The sequence below is a fragment of the Dermacentor silvarum genome, chromosome 7 (assembly GCF_013339745.2).
Source record: "Dermacentor silvarum isolate Dsil-2018 chromosome 7, BIME_Dsil_1.4, whole genome shotgun sequence".
Lineage (NCBI taxonomy): Eukaryota > Metazoa > Arthropoda > Arachnida > Ixodida > Ixodidae > Dermacentor > Dermacentor silvarum.
The window spans coordinates 83,735,865-83,758,978 of NC_051160.1; the positions used below are offsets into that span (position 1 = coordinate 83,735,865).

Genomic DNA, 23,114 nt, shown 5'->3' on the forward strand with positions numbered 1-23,114 from the left:
GATGGATCATATCCATGTCATCAATCAGGTAGTCGAGAAATCTGCGGAGTACTATCAACCTCTGTATATGGCCTTCATAGATTATGAAAAGGCATTTGATTCAGTAGAGATACCAGCAGTCATAGAGGCATTGCGAAATCAAGGAGTACAGGAGGCATACGTATATATCTTAGCAAACATCTACGAGGATTCCACAGCTACCTTGGTTGTCCACAAGAAAAGTAGAAAGTTACCTATCAAGAATGGGGTCAGGCAAGAAGACACAATCTCTCCAATGTTATTCACTGCATGCTTAGAAGAAGTATTCAAGCTCTTAGACTGGGAAGGCTTAGGAGTGAGGATCAACGGGGAATATCTCAGCAACTTTCGGTTTGCAGATGACATTGTCCTATTCAGCAACAATGCAGACGAATTACAACAAATGATTGAGGACCTTAATCGAGAAAGTGTAAGAATTGGGTTAAAGATCAATATGCAGAAGAGAAATATAATGTTCAATAGTCTGGCAAGGGAACAAGAATTCAGGATCGCCAGTCAGCCTCTAGAGTCCGTAAAGGAGTACGTTTATCTAGGTTAGGTTACTCAGGGGAGACCCTGATCACGAGAAAGAAATTTACAGAAGAATAAAATTGGGTTGGAGTGCATACGGCATGCATTGCCAAATCCTGACTGGGAGCTTACCACTGTCGTTGAAAAGAAAAGTCTACAATCATTGCATTCTACCGGTGCTAACATATGGGGCAGAAACTTGGAGGTTAACAAAGAAGCTCGAGAACAAGTTAAGGACCGCACAAAGAGTGATGGAACGAAGAATCTTAGGACTAACGTTAATATACAGGAAGAGAGCGGTGTGGATCAGAGAACAAACGGGGATAGCCTATATTCTAGTTCACATTAAGCGGAAGAAATGGAGTTGGGCTGGCCATGTAAAGCGTAGGATGGGTAACCGGTGGACCATTAGGGTTACAGAATGTATACCAAGAGAAGGGAAGCGCAGTCGAGGTCGGCAGAAAACCAGATGGGATGATGAAGTTAGGAAATCTGAAGGCGCAAGTTGGAATATGCTAGCGCAAGACAGGGGTAATTGGAGATCGCAGGGAGAGGCTTTCGTCCTGCAGTGGACATAAAATATAGGCTGATGATGATGATGACGATGAACTTCAGGCTGCCGCGCTTTCACGCCTTACCGCGATTCTCACCAATCCACCTGTCTTGACCCACTTTGACCCGTCCGCACCTACAGAGGCCGAACCAATGCCAGTGGTTATGGGATGGGACTGCTATAGTCCCTTCTCATGTAGTTGTTCCCTACTCTGGCAACAATGCGTTCCCGAAGTAGGGAACAAGCAGCAACAAACTCGCGAGTACATGCCGACACAGAGGTCTTCGTGGCTTAATCATTGTTTACAGTGGGTGTCTGCTACAGAATGAAGTCCCTCCAGCATATGTCTTATTGTAATGACAGAGAAGAACCAGAGTACCGAAAGTGAGAGTAATGAATTTAACACTTAAGTTGGCCAACCTGTGGCCGGAAAACAACTGACACTCAATATAGGTATTGTAACGGAATAAAGGAGACACAGAGACAGCAGCCGTTCCTGGGCCAGCTGTTCTGTTATATTCCTCGTCGTCTTCTCTCACATCACCGGCCTTGCGAGCGCCCGCGGCCAAGTTCACTTCGTCTTTACCCTAGGCAACGCTGCAAGTTTCCGCCGCGCTTGGAACCACGCAACTTGTCCAGGTATTGAAATCGTCATTTGTGAGCCGTCCAGCGCGCCACTAGCTTCTCTGGCGGACGGCACTGGCTGTTACGCGCTGGTCGTAGGTCTCGCCGACGATTATCCCGCCGGTCAGCGTTGTCAATTTGAGCCCAAGTTGAGGAGATTCCCTTAATGGGTGCTTCGTTGATTACTGTCAGTGGTCCGACTGCTACCAGTCTTCGCCGCTTCTCCTCAGGTTTTCTAAGACTATCACAGGAAGAGTTTGAGAGGCTGTACACGGACAATGATGCTCTGAATGACTGGCTGGAGGGCACAGTCGGAGCCATCTGAAGCTGCGATTTGTTGAGGTGGACTATGCCTTATACGCCGCACTGACTCAGAAGGGAGCACCTTGACATCTGCGTGGATGCTACGCTTAACAGTAACAGCACCGACAGGTGCTCCAAGGGGATTCTGGGAAATAGGCGGCAGTGTTAATGGATGGCTCTGGTCAATGGCTGCAGACGCTTGCTCGAAAGCCAAACCATGATCTCTGGTACCAGGAATCGGAACTGAAGGATTGCCACTGCCACTGCTGCTGGAATCACGAGGTGTTGGAGCTGGTTGCTGTTGAATACTAGAAGATACCGAAGTACTGCAACTGCTCTCCTGGTGCGGTGGTGGCTTCGGGCAAGAGGCATTCTGCAGTGAAGCCTGCCTTCTGATGCCTCCCTTGCAACCTGGTGTAACTGACACGCTCGAAGACGAGAACGACAACGGCATCGGGTAGATGGGGCCTGTACGCGGCTGCTGCTGCAGTCCAGGGATGATGATTACAAGACTCTGGGCCATTTGGTCCAAGCCCTGGTCGGGATCTTGCTGCTTGAGTCGCAAGTCTAACGCCGCCTCGTTGATGTGCCACTGGCGGGCCATCTCCTTGGTGGACAGTACGCCCTTTGTGGCAGGGGTGGCGTCTGCTGGAGTGGGGCTTTTGTTGCGCTGCTCCTCGGCTCTCAGTAAGCGCAGAGCCATGGTGGTTGGGTCCCTGTCCCAAGGGTCGCAATACTGCAGATTGCCCGCGTCGTCGCCGCATGCCTCTGCTTTCGACGCCGCTGCGGATGCAGCTTGCTACCGGGTTTGCTATGGAAGGCGGAGGACGCCGACGTGGATCTGCTCGAACCGGAGGCCTGTGACTGATGCGGTGGTGGCTGAGGGCTCGACTCGCTGCCGCTGTTGCTGAACCGTTGATTCTCGGCCGCGATCTTCGACGACGACGAGCTGCAGCTGATGATCGCTAATGTAAAGGACGTGCAGGCATAAGCAAGCTGGCCGAATGCAGCTATCAGAGCTTTACTTTATTCAAGCCAGGACCCCTGCTTGATGCCTTCGCAGTTGTCCCAAGAGTTGGCGGCACCGCAAAGTTGTTTTGCCGCAACTAGCCATCTTTCTTGATCTGTCCAAGCATGACGATCACCCTAGGCATTGATAGCGTGAGCCCAAAGGATGACGTCATCTTGAAAGCCGCGACGGCGGTATTTGTACGAAAGCGGGCTGCTGCAAATCACAGCGTCTCGTCTGCGCCTGGCGGCTTGTCCAGCTGCCCAAGGAACCACGGCCGCTGCCCACGGACAGTGCGGCGTTGTGGTAGTCGCGGCAGCCGGTTCAACCACCAAAGAATCATCAATATCATACCTTGGTGGCTGAGGAGTCGAAATAGTTCCTACGATGGTATTCTTGCCAAGGGAAGCGTGTACGATGTTCCCAGGCAGGGCCGGTCGAAGACGGGGGGGGGGGGGGGGGGGCGAATCGCTGTCTCAGTGTGAGGTGCAACGGCGGAACAGCCGATGGATGCGAAGGTGTTCGTCTTAAGCTCGAGTTCGTGTCTCAGCTTGCCGATGTCTTGAAAGAGTTCAGCGCTGGAGTCCTGCCCTAGAACCGCCGAGGACGCTTGGACGCCGTCCCCGGCCGGTGCGGTGGGTGCTTACGGCAGAGATAGGGTGGCCGGCTCCATAACCGAGGAAGCGTGGACAGCGTTCTTGGGCAGGATAGACCCGGCACGCCGGAGAACCGCGAGGAGACAATTCTGTAACGCCTTAAGGCAGGTTCGTTGTCGACTGTGCCAGTCGACAGTGCAATGATTGCGGTGAAAACAAGTCGTTGTTCTTTGAAATTTTATCTACGGGCAGAATCTTTAGCTATTTATAAAGGCTTGTCATGCATTCCATTCTAGAGCCTGCACTGATGATTGTACAGGTTCTAGAATGAACCCCGGTATTGGCATCGCGCATGCAATCTGGTTACACAGTTAAGCGATAACATAGACAACACGTAGTATCGGCGAAAACATTCGAGAATGTTCGGAAGCATGCAACTGCGTCTTCCACGAAGCGATGACTTTAACACTTCTTGGGAGCTGAAAATCGTTTTCCGGAAAATGATAAACAATGTACGCTTGCCAATAATAACAGAATTCTTGGAGACAAGAACACAGCAGGCCAGTCATTCCTGTCACGGGAGTCACTGCCACGCTGCAGTCACAGCAGTGTTGTCTTCTTCTGCACTAAGCTTGTGCTAGCTTTCTTTATTGGTGCTCACAGCATTCCATAATGCATTCCTCCGACGTGGAAGTGCTTTCCCGATGCTTTTGTTCAGGGGAAGGCTCGCCGCGATTTAGGCGGCCCACATGAAAGACGTCAAGGAACGTCTGTATCCAGGGAGCATAGCCTGACTTGAAAGTTGAAGGCTTCAATCGATTAATGAATGAATGAATCAATCAATCAATCGGTCAGTCAATCAATCAATCAGCAATCAACCGACGAATCACTTTTGAATACTACAACGGAGGTTATTTAGAGTGTCGAAAACATGCTGACAATGGTCCCATAGTTCAAAACTGCAACGGGACCCGGTGATGATTGTATATAAATATTACAAGGACTTGCAGCAGTGACAGCAATAGAACCAATACAGCTTGCGAAAAGAACGGAACTATTTAAGGTTGTGCAAACTAATGCGCGCCACATGAAGCATTTTAGTGAAGCAGTTTCTTGAACATTGACCATTTTCAGATGAATTTTTGCCTTGACAGATATTGCCTACCGATCCTTCAGAAAAAGGTACTAGGAGTGTACCCCTCACCTATGCAAAGGGAACCAATGTTTCTGGCAGCGACTAGGTGCATTCAGCCAAATGTGCTAATGAAATTCCAAACTGTGGTCAAACAGAATTAAGGACGTGAAGCCTCCTTTTGCATAACCTGAAGCTTGCACCAGTTATGCCCATTTTGCAAGCTTTCCTTATTCCTTAGAGATGAGCTTTTCTGGTTATGAAAAGTGCAGTGAGAAAAGGATGGTTTTCCTTTCTATCAGTCACCAGGTGAAGCCGCACGACAATTTGATCAGACATAAAAGCTGGCAGAGGCAGAGGATGCGAGGTGAGAGGAAGGCAGGCCAGCCTTTCAAGATTTTTCACCCACCACAAAGCACATCCGAGTATGCTGTTTTTGTGCTCTAGTCTACATGCGTAATTGGACGAATTTGCAATGTGGAAGGTCCGCAAGCTTCGCGGCGTAAAATGCCGAAATAGAGGCGATGTCCAGGATTGTTGGAGATTTATTACACATATATGACCAAAACATTTGTACTGATGCTGCAGAAGTATTAAGTATTTGATGAGGACGGGCTTTACAGAAATTTCCTGATGGCCACTGTATATTCACTTAAAAGATGTATCCATATGCCATAGAGAAAGCTCGTATCTATCCTTCTTTCCTTGTGTCCAGTCTTGTGAGGTGGTTAGTATCATATAAATTTTATATGTTGAAGAAGATATGAACACACGTTTTTATATATTGCATCGTCTTCACACACATCCATATAGTATATGTCATACGTACATGCCATTCATGTACATGACACCTGCAAATACATTTTACAGTGGAATCCGGATATATCAAACCCACCTATAACGAATTATTGATTATATCGAACACCTGTAAGATCCCCCTGAAAGTTCAATGCAAATGCATAGGGCTGGTGCACGTGTATATAGAACGCCCGTTTACCAGCACATTCTATATATCGAACGCAGCGCCAAGCCGAAGACCTCAAAGTGCACTTTGTGCTTTCCCGATGCTTTTAAGCTGCCTCAGGGCCTGATATTTTATAAATCTAATTATAGTGGTCACGATATACGACGCCTATAGAACGCCGCCTGTATACGAGCGGCGGGACGCACGTCAGCACACAACGAACGCCGAGATGCAATCTGTATTTATTTCGCGCGTCTTGCGCAACGCTTTGTTGGCAATGCAATCGGGAGCGCGCTTAGGGCGCGCCCCTACAAGGCTCCCCCCCCATGGAAGACAGGTCGGGGGCAGGAGCCGGGGCGAAAAATTCACCGCGCAGGCGAAGGGGAAGTTTGTCAACCCATGAAGTTCGGGCGTAGCGAGTGATTCTCACCTGGACGAAAACCTCCAAGCCGCCGCCAGAGGCACTGGCAAAAGTCACGGACGCCGCGTGCGTTCGGTGCGAACGCGGGCAAAACGCCGACGGCGTCGACAACACTTGCTGGTGCTGCTACATGGGCCCCCGGCTATTGAAGAGGCCCGGTGAAAGTCGGGAGTCCGAACGATACGAATCACGGTGTCATAGCGAGGCCGGTGTCGTACCGTGGCCGGTGTCGTACCGAGGCCGGTGTCGTACCATGGCCGGTGTCGTACTGTGGCCGGTGTCGTACTGTGGCCGGGGTCGCACCGAAGCGGTGTCGCACCGTGGCCGGTGTCGTACCGTGGCCGGCATCGCACCGAGGCCGGCGTCGCACCGAGGCGGTGTCGCATCGTGGCCGGCGTACTCATACCATGGCCGGCGTACTCATACCATGGCCAGCGTACTCGTACCATGGCCGGCGTGTTCCTACCGCGGCCGGCGTGCTCGTACCGTGGCCGGCGTGCTCGTACTGTGGTCTGGTGGGCGCCGTAGCCGGTGAGTGCCGTGGCCGGTGAGCACCGTGGCTTGGTGAGCGCCTTGCCCGGTCAGCGCCGTGGCCGAATCACGTGCGTACGTGCGGGTTCTTCGGCCAAAATGGCGGGAGACACACCTGGACGTTTGAGACTGCTTCCATGTCGATGGCGAGGGAATGGTTCTCGTTGCTCATCGTTGACTGCGGTTGTTGTTGAGTACCGTCGTCCGCCGACGTGGGACTTGTGTTCGTAGCCATCACGTACGTATGTCCGGGTCACCAAGCTATAGTGGTCGCGATATACGACGCCTATAGAACGCCGCCTGTATACGAGCGGCGGAACGCACGTCAGCACACAGCGAACGCAGAGATGCAATCTGTGTTTATTTCGCGCGTCTTGCGCAACGTTTTGTTGGCGCTGCAATCGGGAGCGCGCTTAGGGCGCGCCCCTACACTAATTATCTAACCAATTATCTAACTTGTTTTGTGATCCCCTTCAGATTCGATATATCCGGGTTAAGCTATATATATGCCATTCCAAGGCACTATATAAGATGCAGTGGTGGATTTATGTTCAACGCGATTGTTGTGAAGCATACATTGCTCTTTTTCTGTGTCCGTTCTTCCCCCGAATATTACTGCTATATATAAAGTTTTCACTCGGCTTGGGATGCACCTATTGCATCACCTTTACGAATATTACCGATTCTATAGCAAAACGTTTTGCCTAATGAGATTACGCCTGCGATGCGAATTGTGTAAACAATATTGATTGCACACGGTGAGCACGTGCAATTACTTTGATAAGGGCAGATAAACGAGCATGAGTAGCGGCCGTACGCTTCGCCCGTGAGCAAGGGGCCAGATTCACAAAGCTTTTCTTTCTCAAGTTCAATTTGCCATTGTCTGACCGCCTTCACTAATGATATGTCTGGCATCCGCGTTGGGTAAAATTCTTTCTTACGAAACATTCTAGCATAAGAAGAATTTGTGAATTCGGGCCCAGATTCGAAGGCTGACGCTTGTGTTTCTCGGCTATTGCTGTGAATCGAGTGTGGCTTCGTCCTTGCCAGGCATACGTTTAACGAAGTAGTCGAGTTTTAGCTCACACTTTGGGCAAATCTCGCTTCGGGACCTTCAGCGCAACCATACTCTGGTTGAAGGACTTCTTCTGACTGTATCCGGCAAACCCGGCAAACCACGAGGACAGGCAGACCCAACTGTCAAAAAAAAAAAAAAACTAATGTCGCCATGGACTGGCGAGCTAACCTCAGGCTACAATGTGCGGAGCCGGCGTGCCAGCCCTACCAGAGAAAAAACGTGAGAATGATGATAAAGTCGGCAAGCACGATGTTCCCTTTCCTGTGATCCCTTCGCAATTGTGCTTCGAAAACGCCGGAAGCCCCAAACTTTTCTTGGGCTTCCTCTCCCTTCTCCTTAATCTGTCCGGACATATTTACAATACATATTATTGTTTCAACTACTCAAAATCTGAAGAATAATTGCGCCACGAGTAATTATCCTTGGAATATGCCGCCCGGATTCAGTAGGACAATCCAGAGTTCACCATGCACTCCCCGACACATAAAAAACAAATATGAATGCTGTTTCTCGTGTTTGGGTGTGAGCAAAGACCCCTTTGCCGAATTATTGCGCACCTCACCCAGGGGATCTTGGGATTAATATCAGAAACCACCACTGAAGACGCTGGAAATGATAATGGAGCAATATAACCCCGAGCATCGATGCCTAAACCATACACGACAGCATTCGGGTAATCATGAGAGTCATTGCGCCCGACGAACTGCGCAAATTCTACATTGTATCGCAGCGTCAAGTAGTCATGATTGGCGAACTCACCCATGAAGAGAGCCCATCAGGTATTAGTGGTACCTACACTGAAGGCGCAACAGCCGCTGCCTTGGCCCGAACTGAAGTCCTACGCCATTCACATCCCCCGCTATGCTTCATGAAGGCTACGTTTTCAAAGCAAACGACGAACCAATACAGGGATTTTTTTTCATAGCACTTAGCTGATACATTCTGTATGTACGAATCGCGTGCGACAACTGCTTCGAGCAAGTTTGAATTTGCGCAACAAATTTCATGTTTGCTGAACTCAACAATTCGACTTATTAACCAAAAAGTATTCAAGGAGAAAAAGGGCACCTGCTCAAGAAACCAATTGGGAAATATTGTTTCCATGATTTAAAGAAATAAAAAGTCTCTGAAAGAATCACTCACCCTCTACGACGACCGACATTGAATTTCTTGTTTCCGGGCTTGAAGAGAATATCCAACTATTAGAGCCCAAAACTGTTCTGTAAAACCGAGAAGAGCAGTTTATGCTTCACCAAAGAGATGGTAGTTCTTCTGACTTACTTTTTTCCGTCTTTCATATATAACTCAGTGAGCGTCACGCCATCTTCGGTAAGCTTTTGACGTTCTTCCCGGCTGCATGGCAGGCCGACTTCATCAGTTGTATAGTACTTCCACATAGCACGATTTTGTTTCCAAAGCTGCAAAATTACAAAAATCTGCATTTTTCTCACCAATATATCCTAACCTTAAGTGAAAATATATTTATGTTGTTAAAAAAGTCGCAGTTTCGCCCGAAAGGCGAAGCATCGATTGCGATAGCAAATTAGTAGAGCTATACGACGCAAACATAGTAGTTTAATGGGCCCTGTAAAGGTGTAAATATTCGCTTACTAACTAAATAGACAAGCACGGTGCTACGCACGCACACGTAAACATGAACACATCTCCCTCGATGACCCCGGGAACTAGCTGTGAGAACACCGGAATGAGAAAGCGCACCAGCAGCAGCGGGCAAGCTGACCTTCACGCTGTCTCTCGTCTCGCTTCAACGCGAACTAAACGTCTAAAGCACAGTGCATATGAAGCTACCGGCCCTAGGCGCATGTAATTGGTCCCCATTGCAGATCTCCTTGACGATGAGGTCCGCGCTTGCGCGCACTCCGCTCACAGCGCAGATCGCTTTCAAGATACGGCAGCCGCGCGGCCGCGCTGTGAGCAGCAGCCGACGCAGCAAACGCACCCCCCCCCTCCCCCTCCCTCACCTCGCCCCAGTGCCTTGCGCGCGAAAGACCGCGCGCTTCCAGCCTGCCTTCCTCCCTCGCGTACGCTACGTTGAGCTGCGATTGCCGGCTCACCTTTGTGCACTTTCACTCGCACACACATCGTACGGCGCACAACGATGATTTTATCGCCGTTGGACTTTATACGGAACCTCACGGTGGCGACGACGGCAACGCTGACGGCAGAAATGCGCTTGAAGTCTTCAAATAATTGCTATCGCAATAAAATAAGCATTGTTTCTAATTTAAGCCATCATCACAGTTATTATTTTGATCCTATACGGTGTCAAATCTACTACCGACCACAAGTATTTCCTTATAGTAATAAGGTATTCTCTTTTGCCCAAGGAAGGAAAGGAAGGACGGAAAACAAGAGGTGAAAGGCAGAGAGGTTAACAAGTCAAGTGACCACTCTGCCCAGGGGATGGGGTAAGGGCAGAAAATATAAGAAAACAAGAGAAGATCAAAAATTAATAAAGAAAGGAAGACATCAGTTCGCACATTCTATAGTTTTTTTTTTCAATGAGTCCTGTTTCTTTTGATAAGCATACAAGTGCTTTTAAAGCAGTTCGTGCCGACATTAGCTGGGACCAGGGACCAAGAATTCTGGCTTCCTTAAGGGGACAGTTGTCAATCTTGGTGAGCATGGTGCTGAGGATTTTTTATTGTGCACTAAAACGACGACGATCACAAAGACCACAAAGTCCAGTATCCGTACTAGTGTTCAGCAGATGGTCGATATGCCTAACACCGTCAGATTTCTTAGCAAAGACCGTCCCCCGGAGCAGCCTGCCGTTCGAAGGAGGCCTAGGCAGCTGTGGAACACCATCTAAACCTCACAGAAGCGGGTCAAGACAAGCTATCTGTACAGCAAATGCCGAGTTCCGCTATGCGTTGACTGTTTTATACAATCCAGAAGCAAACATCACCATTGATTTTATAAATACCGTTCACGTTAGGGCAATGGCTTTAATGTTAGGACACTTAAACGAAACATTAGCGTCTCAATAAGAGTTATATATGGTGGAAATGCTGCCCAAATAAACAAAGATGGCTATCATATCGGTTGGTGATATGGTTAAGTTTGTTAATTTTGGCGTAGAATCGAGGTGTTTCGTCGGAAGTGTCCTAGATGCCAATCAGCTTGTTTATTTCGCTGTGACAGATTTCAGTGACAAAAAAATGGAAATTGTGTCGCTGTGCATGCATACGTCCAGCTTACTCGGCGACCAGTATGACATTGCTTAAAGACAAAGAGCCTTTCAAGCTGGCCATAGTGTCAAAAAAGCAAGTATTCGGTGGGAGGAGTGAGGGAGGAGCTGCTCGCAGATACCTTGGCGTTGAGACGGCGTCCAGAATAGGACCAGATATTCAGTAGGATACTCTACTTCGCGGTTCCTGTCATCGTAGTGCTATTTTTGTGAGGCCTGAAACGCACATGGCCTGGTGTGACCAACCTGGCTCGAGAGATTACGTCTTGAGCATATGCAGTTGGTACGGAGAGATCAGCAGGAAGGAGCATCTCGAAGGATAACGCAGGGTTGCGGCCGTACAGGAGAAAGAACGGCGAATGGCCGACGGTGTCATGCCGGGACGAGTTTTAGGCAAAAGTAACGTAGATAGGGTGGCGTCCCAATCGCGGTGATGACTAGAGACGTACAAGGACAGCATATCCGTGAGAGTTCGGTTGGTCCGCTCGGTAAGACCATTGGTTTGTGGATGGTAGGCTGTCGTAAGGCGATGTTCAGTAGAGAAGCTACGAACAATTTCTTCAATGACCTTTGCTACAGCGGTCACGATCCGTAAGAAGCTGCGCAGAGCCCCGTGTCGAAGAATGATGGCATTGAGCAGAAAATCTGCAACGTCTGTAGCGCAGCTGCAGGGCATGGTGCGCGTGATGCCATATCTGGTCGCATAGTCAGTTCCGACGACAATCCATTTTTTTTTGCCGGATACGGACATAAGGAAAGGTCCGAGCAAATCCAAGCCAATGCGAAAGAAGGGCTCCGGTGGAATGTCGAGAGGTTGAAGTAGGCCAGCCTGTGAAAGAGCTGGAAGTTTGCGACGCTCACAGCGCTCGCAGGCAGCAACGTATCGACGCACAGAACGATACAAGCTAGGACAAAAGAAGCGCTGTCGCACGCGGTCGTTGGTGTGTGAAACGCCCAGGTGTCCCGCAGTTGGAGCATCATGTAGATGTTGAAGACTGGTGGTACGCGGCTGTCGGAGAACAACTAGCAAAAAATGTGGCCCGTCAGGTTTCATGTTGCGATGGTATAGAACTGCATTGCGCAGGAATACTGGCTTAGAGAAGGGTCGGAACGTGCAGAAGGGAGTTACTGAATGGTGAGCTTTAGTATTTCATCCCGACGCTGGTCTGTGCCGATGTCGCGTAAATCAGATATGGAACGCACTTAAGTATCATTGTCATGGCTAGCGAGACTAGCAGGGTCCACCGAATGGCGCGAACGAAAATCAGCATCGTGATGTAGCCTGCCAGATTTATAAATAACCTCAAAGCTACATTCTTGTAGTCTTAGCGTCCAGCGGCCAAGGCGACCAGTTGGGTCCTTGAGCGATGACAGTCAACAAAGAGCGTGGCGGTCGGTGAGAACCGAGAATGCGCGGCCGTACAAATACGGGCGAAAATTTGTGACCACCCAAACTAACTCAAGACACTCGCCCTCTGTGATCGAATAGTTCCATTCAGACGTGTAGAGAAGGCAGCTGGCGTATGCACTAACACGTGTTTGGCCGTGCTGGTGCTGAGCGAGGACGGCGCCGATCACATGCCCATTAGCATCTGTGCAAACATCAGTAGGCGCGGACGGATCGAAGTGATGCCCTTCAGCATGTGACCAACGTTGTTCGACTCCGCCATGTCCCTGTCGACTGTACGGCAAAGAGACAAGACGTCCTAAATGCAGGATATATTTGTATGGATCAGTGGACGTCCGAGCGCAGATGAATAGCTCTTTCATATTGGCTGCCTTTTGACCCATGGGTTTCCCAAATAAGGCACTAAGTTTTTCTTTGAAAGTGTCCCAACTTACAATCTCCGCCTAGTGGATCTCGAACCATACCTGTGCCGTTCCTTTGAGATAAGCAGCACGTTCGCCAGCATCAGCGTCGAGTCCCAACGATTGATCCTATTGATGCGTTCAGAATCGGCAATCCGATCATCGACGTCAACTTCATTCGTACCGGAGAACGTCCCTGGGTCTTTAGGATGCGTAAGGACGATCGTTGACGTCGTTGTCGTGACCGTTGCAGGCGTCGTACTGGCCACGACCAGACCCCGACTCGACAACCACAGTGGAGCTCCTTTGTACAGCGCTTCTGGTACCCCGCACCTCCACCAAATTATCACGGGGATTCCCGAGTACACGGGAGAGACGGAATCATATATTACAGTATTTACAGGCTGCTACTACTGCGGAATGGCTGACAGCATCTCACGCGGCATGTCCCGTCTTCTTTCTCTTCGCGTAGCAAAGCGGTCCTTTAACGGCCTGCTCATACGCAATGCCTCGTAACAATATACAAACAGTAACTTGTGTTCATCATTCAGAAGGTAAGTACGCATATTGTGCCCTGATAAGACGAGGCTAGGAACAGTAAATTTAACTGGTCAGTGGATAAAAGCAAATGAGTGTTGTATTGTGAGTCGGCGTACACCTTTTTTTTTTTGTTCGCTGATTGGTATGATAATGTCGTATGTGTCCCATGATTCGCGCTCTTTGTGTTCACAATACGCCGTGTTCGAAATAAGGTCCGCGCATGGGAACCCAAAAGACACTCGCTGCCCTTGGGGTATCTCAAACCCCGGCGAAACGTGAGAACTTGAAAAGTGAAAAACAATCAATCAGACCAAGTTGAGTTTCTTCCAAAAGGTTTCCAAAATGTAGCGATGGTTCGTATTAGCACGGTCGTTTATGTGAGAGTAAATGCATAACTTGGAAGCAAATTGAACGAGTTGCAACGTAAGTTAGCTGCGTGCAGAGTCTCGAAATGAAAACTAGCGGCGCTGTGCGCATGCTCGTCGAAAGCTCCTAATCTGGAACCAGCGCTGTTTGCAGTTACTCCTAAATTTCTCCTGAGCAAGTACACTGACAACTTACCACGATGAAACAGGAAACACCATGTTCTGCTTACGCCTCAAAACTAAAGGACGTTATAAAAATGATTTCTCGCCTGGAGGCATAACATGTGTCACGGTCTACTACATATTTTTCGACCTAGTTATTGGTCACTGCTGCCGACCCTGCGGACAAAAGTACAATACAGAGAATATTCTTTCAGCTTAAGTCATTGTTAAAACTAAGGCTAGGAAGAAAAGTAAACATACCCAAATAAGGCCTAAGCTATATCACTAATATTTAAAGCCCGTGTCTAAAGAAATGTGCACTCTGCGAAGTGAAGCGCCAGCATGATATTTAATATGCGGGGTGGCCATCGTTAAGATTTATGCAATTCTAAAAAATCGCTTTTTGCAGATCCCATGGTTTCAGTCCTTAAGCTAGATTGTTCTGAGAGGTGGTCATTGCTCTCACAAAAAAAACAGAAGTGTATTCAAATAATTGACAAAAAATGTACTAATTACCTTCCTAATGAATTAGTTCACTGTACATATTGCAATTTACGAATAGCCAGCAAGTTTGTCAAGTGTATCCACTTGGAATTGATTTCGCGAGATGACACGAATTTGGAGATACGCATCATCAAAGTCGCCGTAAAAATGCCCTGCTGGTCCTCTTACTTCTTTTAGCCAAACGACGCTGTTTATGCAGTGCAGCACAAAAGGAACTGCGATACCCATGTGTTCCGTCCCGCACTTTGGGAAATATTGTTACAGAGCAGCCATGAGTGGTGCCAAAGTCAGAACACGACGATTGGACGTGTCGAGGTATAATCGGTCTCGACAGCCATCTTGTTTGTATATCGTAGCCTTTCTTGTAAGTAGTGTAAATACATCTTTATATCTAACTTCCACAACGTAATAAATTGGTGAGAGAGAGAGAGAGAGAGAGAAACGTGGTGGCAAAGGCAGGTAGGCTAGCTCGAAAAAATTCTGGTTTGCTACCCTGCACTGGCGGAAGGGGAAATGAAAGGCGGAAAGAATAGGCAAGATAAAGTGGTGCTAGGTACCCACGAGATACAAAAACGGAGCTCCGCAGTGGTCGTCACCTTGGACTGGACAACATGACCGGCGAAACAGGACCCGAAATTGCACGACCCACACCAACGGCTACAACCCCGATGGTTGTCCTGGCTCAACCGTGAGATCCAGGAACGTTCTGCGGGACCGGTCACCTCTATGTGGAAGATTGCGTCGCCAAGTAGGAGCGTGCAAGTGCCCACAACAAATGGGATCCGATGATTGTGTTGGCTAACTTGGTGTTCGGCGTACAAGGCACCGCAAAGGTGTGGTACGATAACCACGAGGAAGAGCTTAACGATTGGGACACGTGCACACAGAAGCTGAGGGACTTGTTCGGCCACCCTGCCGGGCGAAGGAGCGCCTGCAACGAAAGAAATAGTGACCCGCGCCCAAACGTTCACATAATCGTACGTCTCTTACATACTGGACGGGCTGGCTCTGTGCCTCAAGGCCGACAGCGATACTTCCGAATCAGACAAGGTTGGCCATGTACTGAAGGGGATCGCTGACGATGCTTTCACCCTGTTCATGTGCACAAATTGTGAAACAGTACTGCACATCAGAAAAGAATGTCAACGCTATGAGGAGGCCAAGAGCCGCCGCATTGCAACGCCGTTCTCACGTCTGCCGAACACAGCTGCGACTTCCTCTTGTGACGACAGGCTACGAATCCAGCGACCATCATCACCTGGCGACAGAGCGCGTACAGTACCGCGAGAACTTTAAACCATGGCTCCTACAGCTTTTCTTTCCCACCTCATGGAGGCGAACATCATGCCTGCAATACCATTTGTGCACGCAATCGGCCTAGACCAAGTCCGCGAAGAACTCGCTAATCTTTAAGTTTATCTGTATGCGCCGTTGCCGCTTCATAGCTGTCTAGTGCTCCTCGTCCATCGAAAGGTCAGCGGTATTCTGCACGCTACCGAAATCCAGTCGTGTAGCGAACAGCAGACGATCGGCCAATCAGTTTTTCCTGTTGGTCACGTTGCTCACTATTGTGACAACCGTACTGTCTCCTCACCTCAGAGATCGCCAGTCACCAGGTATTACCACCCCGAACAGAGCCCGCGTCGTTACCAGCCTGTATTTGACGTGCAACAGGCAAACAAAGACGCTCGTGCCGCTTCGAACAGTCACTCGTTGTCATTCCGACGTACTAGTCCCATTCGCCAACAGCTCGTCGGCTATCGTCTCTATCACCACAGGTGCGTCGCCCACGGTCCCCGATGCAGGCCCGACGCCCGTCTCTGGAAAACAAAGCGATGCAACTCTCGGTGGTGATGCTGCATAGATGACTCGACCGCAAAACACTCTTATCACTTTGCCGACCAACCAAACCTTGATGGACGTTGTAGTCGATAGCGTCAGTGTCCGAGCACTCATTGACAATGGCACGCACATATCCATGATGAGTGCCCAATTACGTCGACGGCTCAACAAAATCCTGACACCTGTTGAATCACGTATCCTCCGCGTCGCCGAAGGAGGAACGCCTACTGTGTTTGGTATGTACACTGCTCGCATTGGCATCGCGGGGCCCCTAACCACTGTGTTGTTTGCCGTTTTGTAACAATGCCCTTACGGCGAAGAGTGATAACATGGAGTGTGTTGCTGGCGCCGGCAGAACGCGCAAAAGACAACACCGAGGAACATAACAGAAACTTTTAATTCGAAAATTTCGTGTTCTAAAGGACTAGAAACAGGCTTTGCACTCACTCATTTTTCTTGAGTGCGAGTACAAGGCATTCTGCGAGCCTGTAGTTTCTGTTGTGGCGATCTCTGTACGTAGCGTTCCATGCATCGTGTCGGCTGAGGTCAAGTTGTTTTGGAAATGCGCAGTCACCCTTGTATTTGTGCTGTTAAAGTGCAGGAAATAATGCCCGCGAATGGGGAAAGCTTAGAAATAAGATGTCTTATTCTCTCTATTTTATGGTATTGTTTGGGATAAGTCGGGTATTTTCTACGCCATGTAAGTAAAACCGAATTGCTTTTGTTTGTAATGCCGTCCATTCACTACTTCGCACGTTTCGCCTCTACACGCAGTATACTTATGTCTGAATAGCAAAATGACACATGCTTGCAATTTACTTTTTTTCAACAGATGCCATCCGGTGGAGCTTCGTACGGGAACTGCTGCTTACCTGGGACCACAACGGTTGAATTAGGCACACAAAACGCCTGGAAAGAGCATTTATATAGTAGAGGAAAATGAACATTTCCTCATTTCACAGGGTGTCGTGCGTCTACTTCGTGGGGCACAGATTCGATGGCGCTTGAAAAGATCGTATGCAATCATTTTTACCAAATAATAAACCGGTTCCGCACAAAAACCGCACGCGGTAGATCAAAAAGAAAAAAAAAGAAAGATATATGCGCAGCCGGCGTACCGCGTGCCAGCTAGCGTTCAAAATGCGCGCTCCCGAAACCGAAACTGCAAGTGTGGTTCAGGTTTTCACATCAGCTGCTTGGTGCGCTAAAGTCAATTCGGCCGCTGGTCTCTATGGAAGTGTCCGCTCTCGCTGAATTTCTTTGTCTTTGCTTTTACCTTCAGTTTTACCACCCTACTTTGCCCCTTCACGCACCGATTCCTTCCTCGAAGAACACTCCCACGTCAGATTTCCGGCTCCTGGCTCACCGAGTGTTAGACCACGCAGAATATCCGGTACGACAACCGACATGGGGACGTTCAGTTCGCACCTCGCTCTGTTGTCCTCCTACACAATATTACCCTCCCAATAATATTACCTCAAAACTAGTATCATCCTGGAAATTCACTTCAAGTGGATTCGTCTTGCAAATTCTCTGGCTGCAATTCGTAAATTTCAGTAGGTAACGTAATGTAATCAATTAGGAAGTTAATTAGTCAATTTTTGAGGAATGAATATGTGTTTCCATTTCTCGTGCTAGTATTGTCCACCTCGAACAATAATCCGGCTCTACGACAAGAGGTATGCTATCTGCCATGGATGATTCTTAAAATTCCGTAAAAGTTAAATATAGTTACCCTGTACATGAAGAAACCAATGGTCTACTCGTTTGAAAGAGAGAGTCGTCCCGATTGACGTGTTTCGAGCAAACCAACAACAAAGCATCCGTCACTTTTCCCCAATATGCAAGTTCCTTAGCCATGTCCTTCTCCGGTGCTCGATGTCTGCTTCTTTCAGAAAACAATGAAATGAGCAATTTACTTGATTCAACCTCATAACACGTGTAATAGTACACAGCATAAGTGTTGCCACAGCTTTTTTTCTTTTTCTGGCTTGTGCACGGCGGCAGCACGACTATTTGAGAACAAGCAGGCAACTTTTCAGCGGATGCAGTAATAGAACAACCTATAATAGAAGAGCCTGAGCCACGATGGGTTGGTTGTCGGCACGGCCACTATAGCACGAATTATAATGTGGAGTTCGCGAATACTTCAGCGCGCGTTGCTCTGTTGTTGTATACCAGTATACAGCAGACGTCGTTTTTGAGAAAAATGTATGCGCTCTTTAAATGAGCCCTTTGTGCGCAGAGCTTTCTTAACAATAGTTCAACGAGCACACAGTATGCATGACGAAGAGCACACAAAGCTAACAACCAGCTTTCAAAATCACTGGTATAAGCCCCCCGTATCACAGTCCACATTTTCAAAGGGGCCACTGGGGTCTCCGGCGCTCATATCAACTTCCATCAGACAGTGTGATGCGACGCGGCTCATATGAGCAAATCTACGTATATCGCAACATATTCCAAAACATGCAGACTCAAGGAAAGTGTATAAAGCAACGCGCTTTATACACTGTGCTTGAAGCGAACTAGCCAATGTGGCTTGGAGTGCCCGTGCGAACGAATCCGCTTTTGGACAAATCCGTACTCAAAAGCGGGAAGTGCAAGTCGAATATGCCTTGAGCGAATATACGAAAATGTCTTTCTGAGAATCAGTAAAACAAAAACGAATTATAAACGACGGTAGGTGTACATATATTAGCACCAGGATTTTCACGCAAACTGCTTCGAGGTGGAGATATGCACATTGCAGTGTGACAGGGAAATCGTATGCTGCTTGCCAATGACTCCGCTCCCACCGACATGGCCGTCGCTGCAACACAGTTGTAGCGCAAAATCGACATTTTGTAGGTATAGTCTGAGGAGGTCTAAATCCATCTGAACCACTTTAAACCGCCAAAGGAAAGCGACGACACTGGCGTTAATCGCAGATTCCTTCTGTGTAATGATGCCTCTAGCGGCACTTTCTGTTTCTATAGCTAACTTGAGCTGAAGTTTCGTGTCTGGTAAAAAAAGACCCGGGAACGCACAGAAAGACAAACTGTGCGGCTGAGTGTCAGTCGCACATTGAATGACAGTTTATGCTTTTATCACGTGAATAGAACCATCCTGCGTATATTGTGAAAAAATGTGGCATTGCAAGGCAATATAAGATCAGTTCACGGCAGTGAGCGTGCATCATTACCAGGAAATCGGGAGAAATTGTTCACAACTCTGCGTCGTCATAAGCATTTCAATACGCGCCATCAATTGCCTATCCACACTCTTGCGGCGACAGAGCAGTCACTTGTAGTTTGATCTCGCAGCCAGTATTTGCGGCACTAGAGTGCAGCCAAGGCTGAGTTGAAGAGAAAAATTCCGGTACCATCGGCATCAGGATGTTCCGAACCTCAGTAGTTTATACTGTCACGAGCGGCGATCCTGTGGTCGGTGCTTGGACAATGACGACGATGACGGCGTGGCTTTCTGGTGTGCACGCGCACTCCTGAACCATTGCTGTAGCGTTGTGCGCCTTACCTTGTAAATATATCCATTATATACATATTCTCCCCATAAAATTTTGGTGGAGGTGCGGGGTAAGCTCGTTACAACACCGGGAACTGGATCTTCACAGCGGACGGATCGTTGCTGCCACCACAATGAACGAACAAGCGACCCAGGGTGAGCAAGAAATATCCGACGATTACAACACTCCCTAACGCGAAATTTCAGCGAAGCTGCATACGTGTTTTCATTTCGCGATGCATTGAGGCAAAGAATTTGAAACCGAGATCACCGCACCGACTGGCAGTAGGCCAGTGCCGTCGGCGCCTTCGCAGAGTATACGGGAACGCTGGCATGATGAGCGGCATCGGAGCCACGTGTGAAAAAAGACGACGACGAACGCGCGAGCAGTGGCACGAGCGCGTTCGCGCGGTTACGCCGAGGGACGACGAGGCTCAACCCAGGAATGGACGCCCAAGAGCTGCGCTATAACACAAATAAAGCACTCTGTCACGATGTAGTTTTTCTAGGTGCCAATAAGACACACATCTCAAATAGTGTGCGAAAAAGACGAAGATGCCATCGGATGCACATCACTCTTTGTTTGGACATGCAGGCAAAACAACTTTTGAAGTCCTTACATTTGTCTATTCTAATACATACATAAACTCAAAATATATTCCAATATTTTGCATACAAATTTGCATACAATACATTTTGCACAGATAACAGTCCAATACAAATAACGATTGCACCGTTAAGTGACTAACTGTAACTAACATTGCACTCAGGTACGGCTCCAGTCAAGGTGGAGCACATTTTGGCCATTCGGTGTCAGTTGTCCCTCTCCCAGGAAGCAGCTTTATACCGAGGGTAAGTGGCGCAGGGTCTGCAATTCGTATTTTCGTACATGGGAGGCCTACACTGTCATACGCCTCACCAATGCAGACATTTTATTTGCAGATACATTTATTAGCGCAGACATATTAAGTATTAATTTGAAGACACGAGTCTCACAGAGCGTGTAATCTACCGAATACACTTGAACCCTTCCAATATCTAAACCTGTTGTGGAGCTTTCTATTTAATCGTCGCAACAACAGCAGCCATACTAAGGATGAGGGCTCCATAGATGACGCCAAAGGATGACACCTGGAATTCTGTGGTCACGTACAAGACCGTACTAGCCGTTGCGCAAACAAATTAAGCAACATTTACAACAATGCCACAATACATGTTGCTGAAAGATAAGTTTGTCTGGCTCGCGTTGGTTTCGTGCAGTGCTGCTTTGACCTAATATATTTTTTCGGGTATCACAGAAATTCCTTCAGCGACACTCGACGATTAGATTAATAGTTTTAGGGGCGAAGCTCCTTATGGCAGCACCCATTCAGTCCCCGTCGTAGTAGTAGTAGTAGTGTGTAACCAGTCTGAGAAAAATGAGAAAAAAATTCCGAAGTTGTGTCCGTAGCGCGGAATCGAACCAGGGACCCCTCGCTTCCGAGCGCGCGGCGTTAGCCCACTACGCCACGAAGCGGACATGGACAAACGCACCACGATGGCTATAAATACCCAACATTAACGAAAGGCCGCGTTTCTAGCGCGTTTCTAACGCGTTTGTGCTAGCGCGTTACGGCCCGTGTAAGAAGCTGGTGTAAGACGCTGTGGCCTCTCCACCTTACCTTCAACGCGTTTCGAACGCGCTGCCCAAAGCGGTGGCAAGTCAAGTTCAAGTCGAGGAGCGTCTATGAATACGGGGGGTATACTCTCTCAGCAGTCATGTGATGGTGTCGGCAAACGCGGTGCACGTTCCGGCATGTGTAAATGGCTGCGTAAGACGCTGTGGCCGCTCCCCCTTACTAGAGAGTACTGCACGTTTCTAACGCGTTTGTGCTAGCGTCCCCTTAAGCGGGAGATCCGATGATTCCCTCCGGAGCTTCGCCCACTCATCATCATTCACCCCGTGGATATGCTGTGATTTTTTAGTCAATCAAAAGCTTGGACCAGCTAATTACTTAGTGCTCCTAATTGACAAATAATCATTATTATACAAGTATCACTCATATGACAGAAATTTGACTCGCCAGTCTCTATACCGGCCGTTAACACATAGAAAACATAAAGAGAAGACGCATTAGGCATAACAGCATTCTCAGAGCTACATTTAGTAAAACATATTACCGTGTATAAGGCATTTTGCTGCGTTTTTCCAGGGCAAGGAGCGCAAACTGGGCAGACAGGGCAGGCAGGGCATTCGCTGTTATGCGTTGCATTGCATTCGTTTGCTGTAACAATAAAGGCCAACGCGACAACGGCAATTTTCGCCACACCAGCCATGTCTTTTCTTTTAGGCTGCAGACGTTCTGCTTTGAAACATTAGGGCACGGGCTTTATATATATACTCCGCTGTTGCTCTTCAACACTGTGTCTATGAAAGCGTTGCATGACGTTCATAATACATCACATTGGTATTTAATATGAGTGATGCGGTATTTCTTCAACCATCTATGCACGAAAAAAAAAACCCGCTTTTTCTAGGCACTAGCGCTGATTCTCTTTTGCATGATACATATACTCATTACCAAAGTATGCGTTACAAGAAAAAAACATACAAAACTATCACTTCTGGCGTACTAAACGAAATCACAGTTATGTCGGAAGGGCATAGCGTTGAAAGCAGCAGGAGCGTATAAGAGCATTACACAAAGGATGACTGGTAGCTTTAATTGCAGGCAATATTCACAACGTAACAACTTGTATTGGTATAGAAATTAGAAATGAGATTGACATCACATATCGACAATTCGCAAACAATGTTTTGTGCTAGCTATCCCTTTGCAACTGCTCTGTGTCGGGACTCCAAACTTCAGTAAAGCACGTGACCGTCCATTATTCAGTAGGCTTGAAGTGAACGTGTATAAGGTACCTGAATTCTGTCCCTTCATATGGTCGCCCTCGCACAGTCGGCCTGAAATTTGTCGCTCCCCCATTTCTGTACGCCGTAGCATGCAGACGCTTATGGTAGTGGGATAGGGAGAAAGGGGCGGTGCTTTTGCACCTTTTGGTCGCTATCATGGTTTCGCGTGTTCTTTCACCATGACAGATTATATGCGACAGTGACGCCCGGAATGCATCGTTCTGGGTAAAGTGGACGTAAAAGTTCTTTTGCTAGATATGTGCAGATACGTCGTAGAGAAAGGGTCTGAAGGCGAGCTCACCGGTATGCATTCCTGGTGTAAAAAACAGCGCTAAAAACACGGACAGAAGGAAGAACACAGTACGAACACTGACTGTCAATGGTTGCTTTATTGTGCGTGCACAAATATATAGCTGCAAATGCAAGGCTGAAAGGGAGACAAAAAAACAAAGAGGGGGGGGGGGGTAGTGGCTTAGATGCCAGTAGCGCTTGAGTCTGAAAGTAAAACTAACAATCATATA

The 23,114-nt window shown here is 48.2% G+C and overlaps 1 protein-coding gene across 1 annotated transcript in view; it reads right to left on the bottom strand.

Annotated features, from left to right (window-relative positions):
• Positions 1-22,017, bottom strand: part of LOC125947158 (uncharacterized) — a 91,310-nt gene extending 69,293 nt beyond the window's left edge. Inside the window, exons 1-3 of the mRNA XM_049671539.1 lie at positions 21,858-22,017; positions 9,042-9,178; positions 8,904-8,980 (exon numbers count right to left, since the gene is read on the bottom strand). Coding sequence (XP_049527496.1) covers positions 8,904-8,980; positions 9,042-9,178; positions 21,858-22,013 — 370 coding nt within the window. The 5' untranslated portion in view covers positions 22,014-22,017. The remainder of the gene's footprint in view (positions 1-8,903; positions 8,981-9,041; positions 9,179-21,857) is intronic.
• Between the last annotated feature and the right edge of the window lie 1,097 nt (positions 22,018-23,114).